A 16,238-nucleotide genomic window follows, 5' to 3' on the forward strand; every position below is an offset into this window, starting at 1 on the left:
CACACTATATATTTATTAACTGAAAGTACCTGTGTTAATGCAGTATGAAAATAACAAATTTTATCATTGAAATGACAAAAGTGCGGATTATAAAACTGTAGTTACAAATACAGCAATTTTACATATAAAATTTTAAAGAATATTATACTGATTGTGACCAGAGTGTTCAATTAACATTGCTATTTGTAAACCTTTAGTGTTTCTTGGATTTCACGTTTAGAGATTAAATCTTAATACCACTTTTGTAAGTACTGTTGCATTTCTGTAAAGGGGAGGTGGATATTGTAAAATATTCTAGAGTGTGTCCAGAGATAGAATAAATGGTGATATTTAAAAAAATTATATCTGTAAGGGTTTACATGATCAAAACATACTAAGCTGTTAGTTTATGAATTGTCTCTCATTTTCGTACAGCGCCCAGTTACCTTCAGTAGGAATTTTGAACACCAGTGTGTACAACACTGCTGTACACGTCAGTTTTCTAAGCCAAGACCTTAACACCTTTGAAAGGTATTATGAGACCTGAAGTTTGAAATCCTCTCCTTAGTACAGATGGAGTAATTGCAGAAAAAGTCTGCCTTCCTGTACCAGCACATTAGTCTGTCCAGATTGGTGAGGGAAGTGAGGTTAAGGATCACCTGCATGGCACCGCCAGGTTCAGCCCTCTGCAAGCATCTTTTTTTGCCTGATTTACACATGCCAAGTCATTGAGTCTTCCACAACTGTACTTGTATCTAATTTTACATGCTTGAATACTGTCCTTGAAATTTATATTAAAATGTTTAGAGTAATACGTGTTAATTCTTACACAAAACTAGGACACTTTAATTCTATTTTTCCTTTTTTTTTTTTTTTTTTTTTTTTTTAGATAATACCAATGGTGCAGGAATTTATCATTCACAACCTGGGCCATCCGTTTATTGAGCCACCTCCATTTGATTTGTCGAAAGCATTTTCTGATAGTCATTCCTGTGTACCACTGATATTTGTACTTTCTCCCGGTGCCGACCCCATGGCAGCCCTTCTGAAGTTTGCTGATGATCAGGTATTTCAGTATCTCCAAACTTCTAAAATATGATGCTTGTGTGTGCATGCATGTGTTTGAATGAAGCAAAGAACTTTATTTCAGTAAAAGCTGAAATGCTGAAGTAAGTTCAAAAACCTGGTTTTAATTGCCCAACACCATGTAAAAATTGCTCTCATCTTCTCTTTAACACAAAGCACTAATTAATGCAAGTGGATTGGTTTTAGGAACGAATAATTTGCCTGTTGTTCATAAGAAATCGTATGTTAAATGTTTTTGGCATTTTTTAGAATGTTGTGTTGTCATGATGTATTTAATTAGTTTGTGTGATCTCAAATGAAAAATGGAAAAGCGGAACAAAAGCATAGTGAATGAGTTAAACAGTCATTGTAAGGAATCTTACCTGAAAATGGTATTTTTTTCCTAACAGGCATTATATGTAATGTATTACTTAATTATAAACACTGTGGTAACAGGACCTTCGGATCTCGGGTGGCATTTATACCTCAGAATTCAAGTACGGATTTTTGTTGGCTTTGACTGTCATTATTATGGTATTTAAACCAAAAAATTCCTAACAGCCTAAATCAGTTATGCAGAAGAGTACTGTTCTAATACTAGAACGTTGCTGTTTTCTGGCAAGATGTTTTTCTTGCATTGCCTGGTGGTTATTTTGCCAGAAGCCTGTGCTGTTGAGAATGCCAGACATGCTTCAAGGCTCCAGCCACCAAGCTTCCCACGTATCGAGCATTTTGTAGTCTGTTCCGGACTGTTTCCAGGGGTATTTCGAAACTGTCAGAATTTTCCAGTTCCAGATGAAATGGATGCGTAGTCGGAGCTTTTCACTGGAAGATACGTAAGAGGTTTTAGTCAACTGGAATGACTTAAAAAAAAGACTTAAACTGTATTTTGAAAATATACTGTACATGAACTAGTTCAAATATACATATAGATGTGAACTCTCACACCAGAAGGTTTAGTGTGTTCAGGCAATGTTATTGTTACCTGTGACTTCTTTCTGTGTGCAGGGATACGGTGGCACAAAGCTTAGCGCTCTGTCACTCGGTCAAGGCCAAGGCCCCATAGCCATGAAGATGATCGAGAAGGCAGTAAAGGAAGGAACCTGGGTAGTTCTGCAAAATTGCCATCTAGCAAGTTCATGGATGCCAATACTGGAAAGAGTCTGTGAGGTAAACATAAGTGTTTTCTTCTTCTGATGAATACTTTTGAAGGCACATCTGACCATACAAGTGACTGAAATAGCATGCATGGTGGGGATTCCCATTAGAGAAGGGAAATCATCACTCGCTGATCCTGTCATTGTCCTTCTGCCTGCTGGACTAGGGTGCTCGCAGGCGCGGTGGGTCTGCCCCGTTCCCCGCCTGGGAAATCCCAGCCGCTCCAACAGGCTCTGCAGGCTGAGAGCTTTGGTACATCCAGTGCTGCGGAAAAGCAGTATGCTAAGGAGTTCTACTCTTGAACAGCCACAGGTTTCCGAAGAGGCACTAGCATATATTTAATTCCTTTGTTCCCCCTTTGTTAAATTTTAACACATTTCTGCTGTGTCCATATTGTCACTGTAGCCCTTCCCGGAACAGCTGAATGACAGTAAGTGCCGTCAGTGGGCAAAGTATTCATCCCATTGCTCTTGTGGTGGAGAGCTTGGCCTTGGTTTTGTTCATATATTCCACAAACATGCACAAAGAAGACAAATTTTAGTTAAAAATACTGAAGTCTTGAGTAAAAGTAAACCAGCTGTAGAATGGCAGTTGTTCATAATTGTGACTTTCACTATAATCACATGAAAGCATCTAAGAAATTAAATGTTGCAGTGGTATGTTTTCCCACTTACTTAAGAAATGCTTTAATTATAACACTTGTGGTGTATATTAATCTACTGTGTCTTCCTGTTGTGTGGTTTTGTATGTGTTTATTTTAGGAGCTAAACCCTGACACAACACACCCGGATTTCCGACTCTGGCTCACCAGTTACCCGTCTGCCACCTTCCCCGTGTCTGTGCTGCAGCACGGGGTGAAGATGACTAATGAAGCACCGAAAGGGTTACGGGCCAATATCACCCGTTCGTACCTGATGGACCCGATATCCGATCCTGACTTTTTCAACAGCTGCAGAAAACCCGTTAGTAATGTTGTGTTGTAGCTTTGTAAATCAGTTATAAGCAGACCCTGATGACTCTGTGTGCAGGCCTGAGGGGGAGGGAATCTTCCCAGTTAAATAGGTGTCTTCCACTGCAGTGAAACTGGTTTTGATTACTGGCAATAGTGAAGTAAATATAATTTTTATTTTATTGCTAGTCTCCTACTTCTCAATTGAGATTTTGTGATATGGCATTAATACTACAGTTCTCTAGTTTAAAAAAGAAGTAAGACTGGGAAAAACTTTTATTTTTAAAGCTACTCTTTTCATAATTAGATGTCTGTTTGCAAGCATATTTTACTTTATTTTTCTATAATTAATGTAGTTTTTCTAAATGAGGTCATATACTTAGTACTTTGCTAAATGGTCTCAATCGAAAAACAAAAATTCCTACCACCTGAAGGGTTTTTTTTAAATACCTGAAATCCATCTTGATAATGAGGGGGGGGGGGGGGGGGAACACCTAAACAAAACCTCCAAAACAGAAACATTGTGTGAACAATGTTTTATAATACAATAGTGTAAAAAAATATTCATAGGTACACGGTCTCATACAACATAGTTTTGTGTGTCATGCATATTAGTCACATATAAATGAGTATATAACTTCAAAAATGGAATTGTTTTGAGGGTTCACACGGGTTTAAGAGACTAGAAGTGATGCTTATGACAATCTGATGACTGGCTGCTGAAGGCTTTTCTGTATCAAGCAGCTGCCCCTGACTCAACCAGTAGAGCAGGAGGTGCTGGGTGTTGAGTGACTCAAAGACAGAGCTGCTGTGCAGGATGTGAGAAAAAGTGAAATGGTTTAAAGTAGCCATGAGTTATTAATGGTGTTGCATTTACTTTGAAGGCTGAGTTCAAGGCATTGCTGTACGGCCTCTGCTTCTTCCACGCGCTGGTGCAAGAGAGGCGGAATTTTGGGCCCTTGGGGTGGAACATTCCGTACCAGTTCAATGAGACCGACCTGCGCATCAGCGTGCAGCAGCTGCACATCTTCCTTGATCAATACGAGGTACAGCAGCCTCTCAGTGCTCACCAGTCCTGTTCCAGGACAGTGCATGTACCAACGCAGGCCGAGTGCTGCCACTGGGGCCAGTGAATTAGAAACCAAGATCTACTTGCAATACTGCTAACCACATTCATTTTAAGTAGTTAATATACCATGTATATGTAATGTGTGCGTGTGTGTGGATACATAGAACAGTATATAACTAATGTGGGAACTTTCAAATCAAAATTTCAAAGTGCTGCCGTGCCAAACAGAGCAGCGTTAGTTCCATATAGTCGCCTTTTTGTTGGAGTCTTACCCTGTCTCTAGGCGGGAGCTGTGGATTCAGCTCTTGGTGCTGTTACTGCAAGCTGTACAAACCAGTACTAAACCCCTGAGTGCTCACTGTGAGTTACCCAGCGACAGGGGCAACGCTAGACCTGCACTGCTGCAGATTAGTAACAACCTGGATCTGTTTGAGTAGACGGGCAGGTGATGTTCCCTTCCCTGTTAGCAGAGCTGGGCAGTGCTTCATTGCAGCCTCTGGAGCTGCTGGCAGTACACACCGCTTCTTCGTGTTCCAGCTTCCTAAGCAACCCACTGGAGCCAGAATCTGTTAAAAGTTACGGCTGGGGGCAGGAAGAGGGTGTCTTCAGACCACTGCCAGCCTGGAGTGGTTGTGGTTATCGCTGTGGTTAATCGTAAATTGTCATTCAGCATGAGAAAGCAACATCATGAAGCTGGGGTGTTTCTTTCTCTGCTGGAGAGTGAAGCGGGGGGGTGAGGGGGATGCCCTCCCATTGTATGACCAGAGCTTATGAGCTAAAGGTAGTGCCTAGCAGGCAGGGAAGCATTTTTTTTTTTTTTTTTACTAAAAGATATTATCTTGTGCATCGTAAACAGCTTTCTTGGTACTTGTTTCAACTGGTTTGCTTTGTCCCAGTTTGCAGTGTATCACCCACTCTTGCCCTGACTTCCTGTAAATAATTTGTCTCTTCTCACTCATTAGAATTTGTTCCATTTGTGCACCTAAGAGGAGTCCAGCTTCTCCCAACTGCAAGAGTTTAAGCATTTTTTATTTAATTGTCTAAAAAAAAAAAATATATATGAGCACAGTTATGGCCCTGTATCAGCATACTTTTATTTTAGAAATATGTATAGCCAAACAAGTAGACATACTTTTGAAAAAGCTTGTGCTCAGGGAGCTCCAGCTGCATTACTAGGGAAATTTTTGGTACTATTACTCTTCAAAAAAAGCAATGCTGGGTGGCTTGATTAATCATTAAAGTGTTTGAAGATCAGGAGATCAGTGATAGAAGCACGAAGTAGCAGAAATAAATAACAGCTTTTGAACTTTGCAGTGAGAATTCTGGATGACTAAGTGACAATGGTAGCCACCATGGCTGGCCAGAGGCGTGCTGGGCTGCCGCTCAGGTCGTTCTCTTGCTTTTTTTCAGGAGGTGCCGTATGATGCTCTTTGCTACATGATTGGAGAATGCAATTACGGTGGCAGAGTCACTGATGACTGGGATCGGCGTACGCTCCGTAGTGTTCTAAACATGTTCTTTTCCTCAGAAATCATTACAAATGTAGATTATAAATTTGATCCAAGTGGCCTTTATTTTGCTCCTCCTGAAGGAGATGTAAGTATCCCAGAACAACAGAATTACCATGGCTTAGGTTTTTAAAAATAGTTCTATCTTTACTGGCATTGCTATGTGCCTCAGCGCTTACTGCTGTCACTGCTCGCTTTTGTGGCTCAATCTCACGTTCTATTAGGACTTGTTTCAGTGACTCCTAAGAAATGGAAATGATGTAAAAAACCCACCCCAAATGCCACTAACTACATTGACTTTGCTGGGTGAGTCAGCACATTAGGGGACAATAAAGGAGAAACCGCCTGCCGAAATCCAAAGCATTATAAATAGGCATAGCAGGGTTAGTTGAAGATCATCCTGAGGGAGGCAGAAATGCCATAGTGATCAGCTTAATTTATCATACGGGAGAGTTACGCAAGGAGAGTTCTGCCAGCAGTGCGCCTTCAGGCACCTGGCAAGCGGTGGGCCTAGAAAGGGGCTGCAGCCCCTGGGTATCTTATTTTGTAAGAGAATTTTCAACAGCTGTCAGAATTTTTGTCATAAATTATTTAAACAAAGCCAATCCCAATTTGAGGTAAGAGGGTGGACCAAAGGAACTGGTGAGGCACAGTCCGCCCCTGTATTTCCTGCCATACCTCAGTGTCACACCGTATTTGTCACCTGAGGAAAGTTTGTGGTGGCTTTGGGACACAGCTTGCAGCCGGGATGCGCTCTTTGGCCGTTCCTGCATCTCCTTTGAAGTCTAGAGTATTATTTTTTCTTCTTTTCAGTACCAAAGCTATATTGAATATACAAAGACACTTCCACTGAATCCTTCCCCGGAGATATTTGGAATGAACGCAAATGCTGATATTACCAAGGATCAGTCAGAAACGCAACTGTTATTTGATACCATTCTTCTTACACAGGTATGTAAAGAGTAAAAGTTACACACCGTCTTACCATAACTTTCTACTCTATCCCTGCTTTAGTATGTTCAGATTTTTACTGTACCTTATTTTGTTATATGTCCATTCTGGTGAAACGACTCTTCCACGTAAGAATCTTAAAAGGCTCTTTGGGGTTTGTATTTTTCCTGACTGGCTTCCTAAGGAAACAGCTCCTGTGATCCTATAGTCAGTTTGTGTATCTTCACTCCACCCCAGCTTTTAACAGTTTTCAACTTCTGGACCAGTCTGAGTCCAGTCTGTAAGCCAGGTACAATCCAGGGATACCAGAGTTCCTGTAAACTTCGTGGGGAAAATGAAGAGCTGAATATAGAGAACAAGAGGGACATGGAGGGACAGTGAGACAGAACTCAGCACTGCTCTGTGCCATTTCCCAGCACCTGGCCAGCCAGTGGCACTGACGGGTACATCAGGGGTGGGGGAGAAAGACTAGTTTACTGTGGAAGCAGGGTTTCAGCAAAAAACATTGAGGACACAAATCTGTAGGAAACCAGATCTTGTTAATGCTAAGCTAATAACTTCTTGCATTAATGCAGGAAATTTGGAAACAAATCAGTTTGTCACAGGGTAGGTGTTGGAACTGTAATGATCTTCTAACCAACAGCTTTAGAACAGCTCTGATGTCCTGCATTTTAACTACTCACTCTCCTAAGGCCTCTTTCTTTTTTGGCTCTCTCTAGTCTCAGGCATCTGGTGGTGGTGTAAAATCCACTGATGAAGTTGTCCATGAAGTCACAAGTGACATCCTGAGCAAACTTCCTCCAGATTTTGACGTTGAAGCAGCAATGAGAAGATACCCAACCATTTATACTCAAAGCATGAATACCGTGCTTGTCCAGGAGATGGGACGCTTTAACAAGCTCCTGCAGACAATACGGGACTCCTGTGTTAACATCCAGAAAGCAACAAAGGTGAGCTGAGGTAACCTTTATTTAAATCACGTACCTAGAACCTGGACTCAAGTCTCTGAGCTGTCAGTGCAAGTTCCTGAAGTCTGATTCAGGTCAGCCAGACACTTCAGAGAATCCAGATTCCAAACTGATTTATTGATCTGCATCTTAAAACTCACAGGAGTACAATGGAATATAAAGGTACTGCTGTGCCTACTGCAGGGAAACCACACCAGAAAGTTTATAACCGCAGATTTGCTAGCAAGGAAGACGAGCGTAACTAGGTTGGTTTGTGCCTCACTGGCGTGAAAGCCTGAAGCACCCGACACAGTTTACGGGTGAGAGCAGGTCCCCCTCGCACCTCAAACAGCACGTTCCTGCCAGTGAGGATTCCCGTTCAGGTATCACAGTCTCAAGTCAGTGTTTGTTCATGGTAGGGATCAAAAGGTACAGCTGCACAGAAAAAAGCAGGAAAAAAACTCAGGTTTGGCCGTTTTTAATTTCTCTCTATTGCAGCTTAAGGATGACAAGGTATTTTAAAAAAATTAACAACAACAACAAAAAAAACCAACTACCAAAAAACCCCACGAACATCACTCCTCTCCCCATTAAAGCCACACTGCAAGCTGAGCGGTCTGCCAGTTTAGAATGAGGCACCTGCAGCAATGTCACAGATTTTTGAGGGAACTTTAAGTAAGAGCGAGCACTTGCAGTTAGTTAGCGCAGCTCACAAGCGCTCCGGGAAGACCGTGTTTCTGAGGAAGGGGGGCAAGGCAGAATTTTCCTTATGGGCAGTTTTCTCCCAAAGAGGCCACGGACCTTTCCCTGACCAGTCTAGTGCCTGCCTACCGATCAGGCAGAAGAGCCCAGTAACTCGTTAGGAAATCCATTGTGGCCGTTATTCTTGTTTTCAGTGTTGCTCCTGCCAAAAAGTTTATAACGTCTGTTGGACAGAGCGCTACGTTGATTTTTAATCATTAAAGCAAGCCTGTTGCACAAAGTATTTCGACATCTTCCTTTCCAAAATTTCTTTTAGGGGCTAGTAGTGATGTCTGCTGAACTGGAAGAAGTGGTTAACAGCATTCTGAAAGGCAAAATTCCAGGACTGTGGATGAGTAAGTCTTACCCAAGCCTCAAGCCTCTGGGCAGCTATGTGACCGACTTCCTTAACCGACTGAAGTTCTTACAGGTGAGCACGCCCTATTTGCACGGATTTGTTCAATGCCGCGTATTATTTTTGCCTACTGATGTCAGGCGACATCTCCACAAGGGGACGGACACACACGCGTGCGTGCACACACATCCCCACACCCCCCTCCCCTCCCCCTCTTCCACTGAGCCACTGACAGGTGAGTGCAGTTCATGGGCACCCCCGTCCCGTCCGGCCGTTCCCCGGCATTGTGCCGCGTACCCTGCGCCCCACAGAGCTCCGGCACGTCAGTAATACTGCATGAGACTGGCCGTCTGAAGGGGATTTACCTAAACTGCATACAGATCTGGTGGTAATGAAGTTAAGTAAAACAGAACTAAGGAAAATAGTGTAGAGTTTCTTTTCTAGTGTGCAAAATTATATCAGTAAAACGTTTTAACATAAAATCTTACAGTCAAGTACCAAGCTTTCAGTAGAGTGCTGGGGAAGAAAGCTGGGCAAGTTGGGGAGAATCGGTGGGGTTCTGTCACCTCTAAGAGTGCAGATTCCCCAAACCGACTTTAAACGAGTAACGTCTAGAGTCTGGGCACCGTTCTGTGGCTCAGTAAACTCAATCCACTGAAGAAAACCAATCTCATGGCAGGTTGCCTACTCCATGCCTGTTGTAAGAACAGGTCCCAGGATAGCCAAAAGCTCTAGGAACAAAAATAAACAAAAAAAGCAAAAGCAGCATCTGGTTTCAGGTCTGTCAGGACAGCCACTCTGCGTGACATTCTCTGTATTTCAGCTTCTATTTTGTATTTCTGGACACGCGTCACCCAACAGGCACAGCTCGGGAAGTCCCACTCGCAGCCGCAGCGAGCCTGCCAGCGGTCGGTGTAAAGAACAAAAGCCCCGTTTCTTGAACAGGATCCAGGGCAGAAATTAAGCTCGTACAAATGGGAAACTGCCACTAGCTAGGAGGATTATTTTTTTGATTTCTTGGGAGGAAAACTGCTTACTAGTAGAGACAGCTACTTTAGTTGTCTTCACTGTAATTCAGTGTAACAACAGATAATTGTAGCAAAATTTTTTCAGACGTTATTCAAAACTGATGTTTGCAACAATCAGAAAAAGGTCCTTGCATGCAGTAAATGTTCGCCATTGCAACACACCTCACATATATTATGACCAAATCCAATTAATTCTGTCATTTTAGAAATCGTATTTATATGGAGGCCTCCACAGTGTAAAGCTATGAACAGAACAACAAAAAAAATAATATCCCCAAACCAACCCCAAACCCCCCTTGCACACACCCCAGCATCAACAGAAGTTTACTCAGGCCGCATAGCCTCCTCCCCTTCACTGTGCTGGACGCACAACAGGCGACTTGGCCCTGGAAGGGAAATACGCTCCTTCCAACGAGCAAACAGCCTGCAACCAACTGTCGTTTGCGCAGAGAATAAAGGTGGGCGCTGGGCCCTCACTAACGAGGGAGGGAAGGGGGTTTGATGAGCTGACAAGGGTGATGCGTGTTTTAACAGACATCCTCAGACAAAGTCCTTCATACAAGCTAAGGATCTCCAGGCAAGGATTCTCACAGAAGCTAGTGACACTTTAAAGAGACGGCAGCAGCCAGAGTCCCTCTGCTTTCAGATTCACAAAGGCAGAAATTACTTCTGCTGTTAATTTAGAAGATACTTGCTTTCCTAAGTACTAAAACAAAACCCAAAATCAACTAAACAAAACCAAGCGTTTTTCTTTTCTTTTCTCCTCCTCTCTCTTTTGCTGCTGAAGCTGTGGTATGAAAATGGAACTCCACCAGTCTTCTGGATCTCGGGACTCTTCTTCCCTCAAGCGTTCTTAACAGGTGCCCAGCAGAACTATGCCAGAAAATACAGCATTCCGATAGACCTACTGGAATTTGACTATGAAGTGCTGGAAGATAAGGAATATGAAATTGCTCCTGAAGATGGTAAGTAAATACATGACAAAATTACCTGCCTTTGCTGATGCGTTCAGGGATAGCATTAATTTGCAGGCTCAGAGTTATGCAATTAAGTTAATGAATTCGGCTAGAAAACACACACAATGCACTGCTCCCATGAGATGCCCCAGAAGTGAAGAGGCAAAGACAGCTGAGAGTCCTTAAGAACTGCTGAGCTCAGCTCACCTGGGAGCAGCAGGCAAATACAACAGGAGTAGCACGCGAGTTCAACGGAACACCAGCTGCCTACACCAGATCAGGCTTTTGCGGCGATACCTAGCCTGCCCTTTTCCCCTCTCCCCTTTATTTGACTCCGTTAGCAGGTATGGCTGAAGATGCCCGATTTCCTAAGCCAAGGAAAACCAAACAGTTAAGTAGAGAAGGCGGGTATACTATTACTGTCCCTAGGAAAATATCTTGCGGATATGATCACAATGTGTAACAGAGGAGCGCTCCCAGTGGGGATTTTTTATCAAACCACTTTATTATATATTACTTCCCTTAGGTTCCGGTTGCAGATGCGTTTGTTAGCTTACCCTTCCTCAGAAGGGCGGGCAGGTGGAACGGTTCCTCGTACTCTTTCCTGAGGAGCGGTTTGACTGGAAGTTGTGGAAGGAGGCGGCCTTGGCAGTTGCCTGGGAGACGCACGTCCAGTCAAGTTTTGAGGCATTTTCTGTTGGGCATCTTTATTTTTTGTTTTAGGAGTTACAGTTTTCAGTCTACAGAGGGTTTTTTTGCTTCTGGAGAGCTGATGGAATGACAGCTGTCATTCTATCATGTCATTATGAGATCAAAGTAAAGACAGTGACGTTTTTGAAACATTTAAATACTCTTTTTTCTTTACTGCTTTAGTGAACCACTTTAGAAAGGTTTAAGCAATTTGAAACATAAGCAATGAAACAGCGTGAAGACTAACTAGTGAAAGACCGTTTGTACGGTCAAATCTTCCAGGTTTGGAAGCATTAAAGCTGACAGAGGTTAGTACATACAGAAGACTGTAATAATGACAACTGTAGAAACAGTGTCCCGCACTGTGGATAATTTTTAAGCTCTGTCACTCAACATTCAGAAAAGGCTGGCTACCTTAGGGTATCACTAGACATTATGACTTTATAAAACTTTACAGAATTGTAATCATAGTAGATTGTAATAAAGGACAAGATTGTCTTGAAGTTATTTTATCATCACTTAGAACACACAAGACTGACAAAAAGTCCCGCGCACTCTGAGCCGACAGCCACGTGTGCTGCGCTAGCTGCTGCTCTTGGCTGGAGGACGTTTCCGGTTTTTGCATAACGCGGTATCTTTCCAACTGATTCAGGGGTCTACGTTCACGGACTGTTCCTGGATGGAGCACGCTGGAACAGGCAAACTAAGAAGCTAGGAGAATCTCATCCAAAAATCCTCTATGATACAGTACCTGTGGTCAGTATCTTTTGTTTGGTGACATTTTATAGTGGTATATGCCCACAAATACTGTAGAATTACTACTCAGTTCTAAGTCTTGAAGGAAGTAACAGGATAATTATTAAAAAAGAAGATAATTTAATAGAAATGTTTTGCTTTGAAATAGAAATAAAGTGTCTGAGAGGAGCTGAGACCCTGTTAATGACAGTGACAGGAAGTTTGGTGTTGCATGTTTTGGGAGAGGGAGACAATCTGCTAAGAAAGAGGAAACAAGAAACAAGTTTCCAGGGCTTAAAAAACAAACCAACCAAAAACCCAACAATGTCAGAATACTTTGGCCAAGCCAAAACCGTTTCCTTTTTTTTTTTTTTTTTTACCTGAAATGGAAAGTATTATTTTATTCTTTACTGCAGATATGGCTAAAGCCATGTAAGAGAGCAGACATTCCACAGCGACCAAGTTACCTGGCCCCCGTGTACAAAACCAGCGAGAGAAGAGGGATCCTGTCAACTACAGGCCATTCCACCAACTTCGTCACCGCAGTGACCCCTCCCTTCAGACAAACCGCAAGAACACTGGATCAGGCGGGGTGTGGCGGTACTGTGCCAGCTTAACTCATAAACACAATAAACACATAAACTCATAACCACAGTTCATGGAGGTCGGGGCATTCTCCAGATCACTTGTAAGGGATGCATGTCAGTCCTGGAATGCCACATAAAAAGAGAAGTCAAAATGGGTTTGCTTACGATGTTTCATTCGTGCCTTTCATGAGATTTGAAATAGAATACTAAAATACAAAGGTGCGCAATAAAACCTTATAAAAGCCAACAAAAATAATCTGCTCCTTGAATAATTTTATTTTCTGGAGGCTCCTTATTTATAAGGAACATACATAAAATGAACACAACACTGTTGACAATGAACAAAACAGCATTTGATCATTTCCAGCTTTATAAAATTTTAAAAAAATGATTTAGTTATAACAAAAAGACTGATAGCTCAGCAAGTTATCTTATAGGACCATAATCACATTTTAAACCATAGACTCAATTGTTAATAGGGAGGGGAAAGAAAAAAAAAAGTTTTAAAAAAAAATAATCACACTGCATCTAGCAACTACATTATTTTCTAAGCATAATCACAGCGGATTGAGTGCAATGTGATCTACATCAAAATTCATATGGGATGTCACACAGTGACAGCATTGTAATATACAAGTAACATTTATGCCCTCCAACAAATACAAGTTAAATGAGACTCTGGATTCAAGCAGAATGGAATGTTGAAGCCAAGTAGAAATGTAGTGGAATTCAGATTGTCTGTAACATGACTCAGAAGTGTACGTTAGAATCATTTGGAATTCAATACTGGTGGAAACATACAGAAGTCACAGCTCTTACACTGCTCTTCGTAACTTGTAATAAATACTAGAAAATAAAAGGAAACAACCCATATTTAATGAAAAATACAGTACCTACCTTCAAGGACCACTTTTTTCCCTTGTCTGAAGATGGTCTTGGAAGGAAGTTAACTATCTTCCTACAGAGGCAGTGTATTAAGCTATAACCCTAGTCCAACTAATACGAAAGTAAATAGACTACCTGAAATATAGAAATCTTCATTTGTAAAAGGATTTAAAGAAATAAACTTTAAAAAATGGTTTGACAAAATACCAGTTCAACCACATAAAGACCCCCTTATACTCGACAGAATGAACAGGAAAAGGAGAGATAAGGGTCAGTTTAATTTACAGGAAACATAGGTTGTTTAAACGTAGATCCTCAGAAGGTATCCAGTCAGTTAAGTCTCTTTGAAAATGGTGCTCAGTGACCTCACACGGGCACTCTGAAACAAATGGCACCCGGGATCTTTAGACTGCAGCAATTCAGTAATCTGAAGCTAACAACGGCATGTTTGCTAATTAAGGTCCAACAGCAGACGTGTTTAAAGAAGCAAAAAGAAAACCTGAGTTCCGGGCGCGGAACGGCTGCAGCCTGAACGCTGGGCTTTTGGCTCCTTCACTGAAGAAGCCGCGCCCCTCCTTGAGATGGCCCCTTAATACTGCGTCTTGGCACTGCGTCAGGCAGAAATACTGGCAAGGACCAACCGACAGCTTTAAAAATCACGAGCTGCTCTCGGTAAAAACGACGTTGACTAATGCGGCTTCAAAATAAGGGCCACAGGAGACACATGAACTTGAAATGGAATGAAGATACCGACTGGCTCTCAGTAAAGGCGTTAGGATCGGTGGGTTTAGCAGCTACACTGGCACCAAGCGGACCGAAACAAAACTTGCGGCACGTAGTCAAAATACAGCTTTTACCTGGCATACGCGTAAAAGAAGACGACCTGTATGTTTTAAAAAAGGCTACTACCATGCTTAGGACTGGTACTGCAGAATCAACTTGCACTCCTCACAAACCCACAGTTTTTTTAAGGAGATGGGGTACAAAAAGAGCTAACTCCTGTCTGGCAATATAAGCGTATCAGCACAATGCCATCTAGGACAGCTGATCCCAGCGAGTTAAGGCCCAGATTTTCAGTCTATCCTTCCAAATTACACATACCACGGATCTATCACATCTGCTTTTTAATAACCTAATTTAAATACCATAATTGTAAAAAAATATCATAGAAATGAACTCCTTTATGCTGGAAGTAGAAATCTTACATACTCTCTGTACTGCCAGAAACGGCTGGTGCTACAACATCCGCTATCGAGGCATTGTAGAAACAGATTTTGAGCTGAAATTACAGTATTGTAAATAACCTACCAGTACTACATACACAGAGCATAATTTAACCTTGGTGCCCCGGTTCTGTAACTAACTAGCATCTCGCACTTTGGATTGTTTTAACATGAAGAGGAGACAACAGTCCAAAAATAATAGTTTAAAAAATGGAGAAATTCCCATACGGATTCTCTGTAAAAGAGTTTGCACAAATTCACAGCCACAATTCTTCAGTAGTTTATGCTGCAAGTGGCACACAATACATGTTTAGCATCTGTAAAAAAGAACCAGAAATAGCTCAATAACTCCAACATCAGGGACTTCCCCAAGCTAACACTAATTCTACTGCATTTTGCATTTTCCTACTAATATCAAGGAACAAACATCAAATAAATCTTAGTCAGGAAAAACATCGTCAAACTGATCCTCGACAGAACATAGCACTTTGCAGAGTAGATTCAACAGCCTGCCTTCTTACACACGAAGTTTATAACGCTGGAGTGCAGCTTAATGCATATTCTAAGAATTTTAACAGTGTTTAAGGTTTGGGGGTTTCTTTTCTAAAATTTAAACCAGCACAGTGGTTTCCAATTGTGTGCTGTTCCAAGATTTAATACTTCAAGTCACCACTATGCAGAAGAATCAGCACAGAATGAATGTATATCTCTACGCAAACACACGCGTATATATATGCATGCATATCTGTGCGTGTATATATGTATCTCTACACATACATAGAGAGATACATATATACGCTACTTAAGACTTATGTGGCACTAAAGGCTTACTCGGGTTCCTTGCAGAGGTATGAATTTCAGCTGTAACGTTTCAGATGTGCTAATGAAATGGTATTTTCCCAGAGGAGTACACCATTCACTGTATTTTCTTCTTTCTTAAGCAAGCAGTGCTTCCTGTACAGTACACTGAACTTGGCATTTATTTCTCGCATTTAGCATCTCCTAATGGTCGATCACTTGAGTTCACAAGATGCACTGGGCAATATTTCATCTGATTTGAATTAGAAAAAAAGCAGAAGTTAATCTACACAGAAATGAATATACTGTACTTGTGTAAGTAGTGCAAGCCACCGCTTTTCCTCTGAGCAATGTGCGTACAGTGAAACAGTGCAGACTCAAAGCCATACAGTAACATTATTGTAACCACAGTGATTACCAGAATTAGGTCAAAACTGGATGTCAAGCACAATTTTATCTTCATAGAGGGCAATCACCAGCATGATGGCAAATCCAAGCAGCAGGCCTAGATTCTGAAGAATGAACTGCCCCACAGGGCAATAACCGTGCTCTTCATTATCGCCATCTCCATGAAGCATTTCTGGAAGCTAAAAGGAAAAAACAGATTAAAGTCA

At 41.8% G+C, this 16,238-nt stretch overlaps 2 protein-coding genes across 5 annotated transcripts in view; one reads left to right on the forward strand and one right to left on the reverse strand.

Annotated features, from left to right (window-relative positions):
* Positions 1-12,838, forward strand: part of DNAH7 (dynein axonemal heavy chain 7) — a 111,743-nt gene extending 98,905 nt beyond the window's left edge. The window contains 12 exon segments of the mRNA XM_055812961.1: positions 869-1,045; positions 2,053-2,214; positions 2,964-3,164; positions 4,036-4,197; positions 5,631-5,816; positions 6,542-6,679; positions 7,399-7,629; positions 8,645-8,797; positions 10,538-10,715; positions 12,049-12,152; positions 12,548-12,682; positions 12,684-12,838. Coding sequence (XP_055668936.1) covers positions 869-1,045; positions 2,053-2,214; positions 2,964-3,164; positions 4,036-4,197; positions 5,631-5,816; positions 6,542-6,679; positions 7,399-7,629; positions 8,645-8,797; positions 10,538-10,715; positions 12,049-12,152; positions 12,548-12,682; positions 12,684-12,755 — 1,899 coding nt within the window. The 3' untranslated portion in view covers positions 12,756-12,838.
* Positions 12,839-12,974: 136 nt separating this feature from the next.
* Positions 12,975-16,238, reverse strand: part of SLC39A10 (solute carrier family 39 member 10) — a 53,566-nt gene continuing 50,302 nt past the window's right edge. For 3 of the 4 annotated variants that reach the window (XM_027792300.2, XM_055812965.1, XM_055812963.1), the window contains exon 10: positions 12,975-16,211. In XM_027792300.2, coding sequence (XP_027648101.1) covers positions 16,053-16,211 — 159 coding nt within the window. In that variant the 3' untranslated portion in view covers positions 12,975-16,052. The remainder of the gene's footprint in view (positions 16,212-16,238) is intronic. The other variant, XM_055812964.1, reaches the window with a different exon arrangement.

Source organism: Falco peregrinus, chromosome 8, assembly GCF_023634155.1.
Source record: "Falco peregrinus isolate bFalPer1 chromosome 8, bFalPer1.pri, whole genome shotgun sequence".
In the NCBI taxonomy this organism is placed as follows: domain Eukaryota; kingdom Metazoa; phylum Chordata; class Aves; order Falconiformes; family Falconidae; genus Falco; species Falco peregrinus.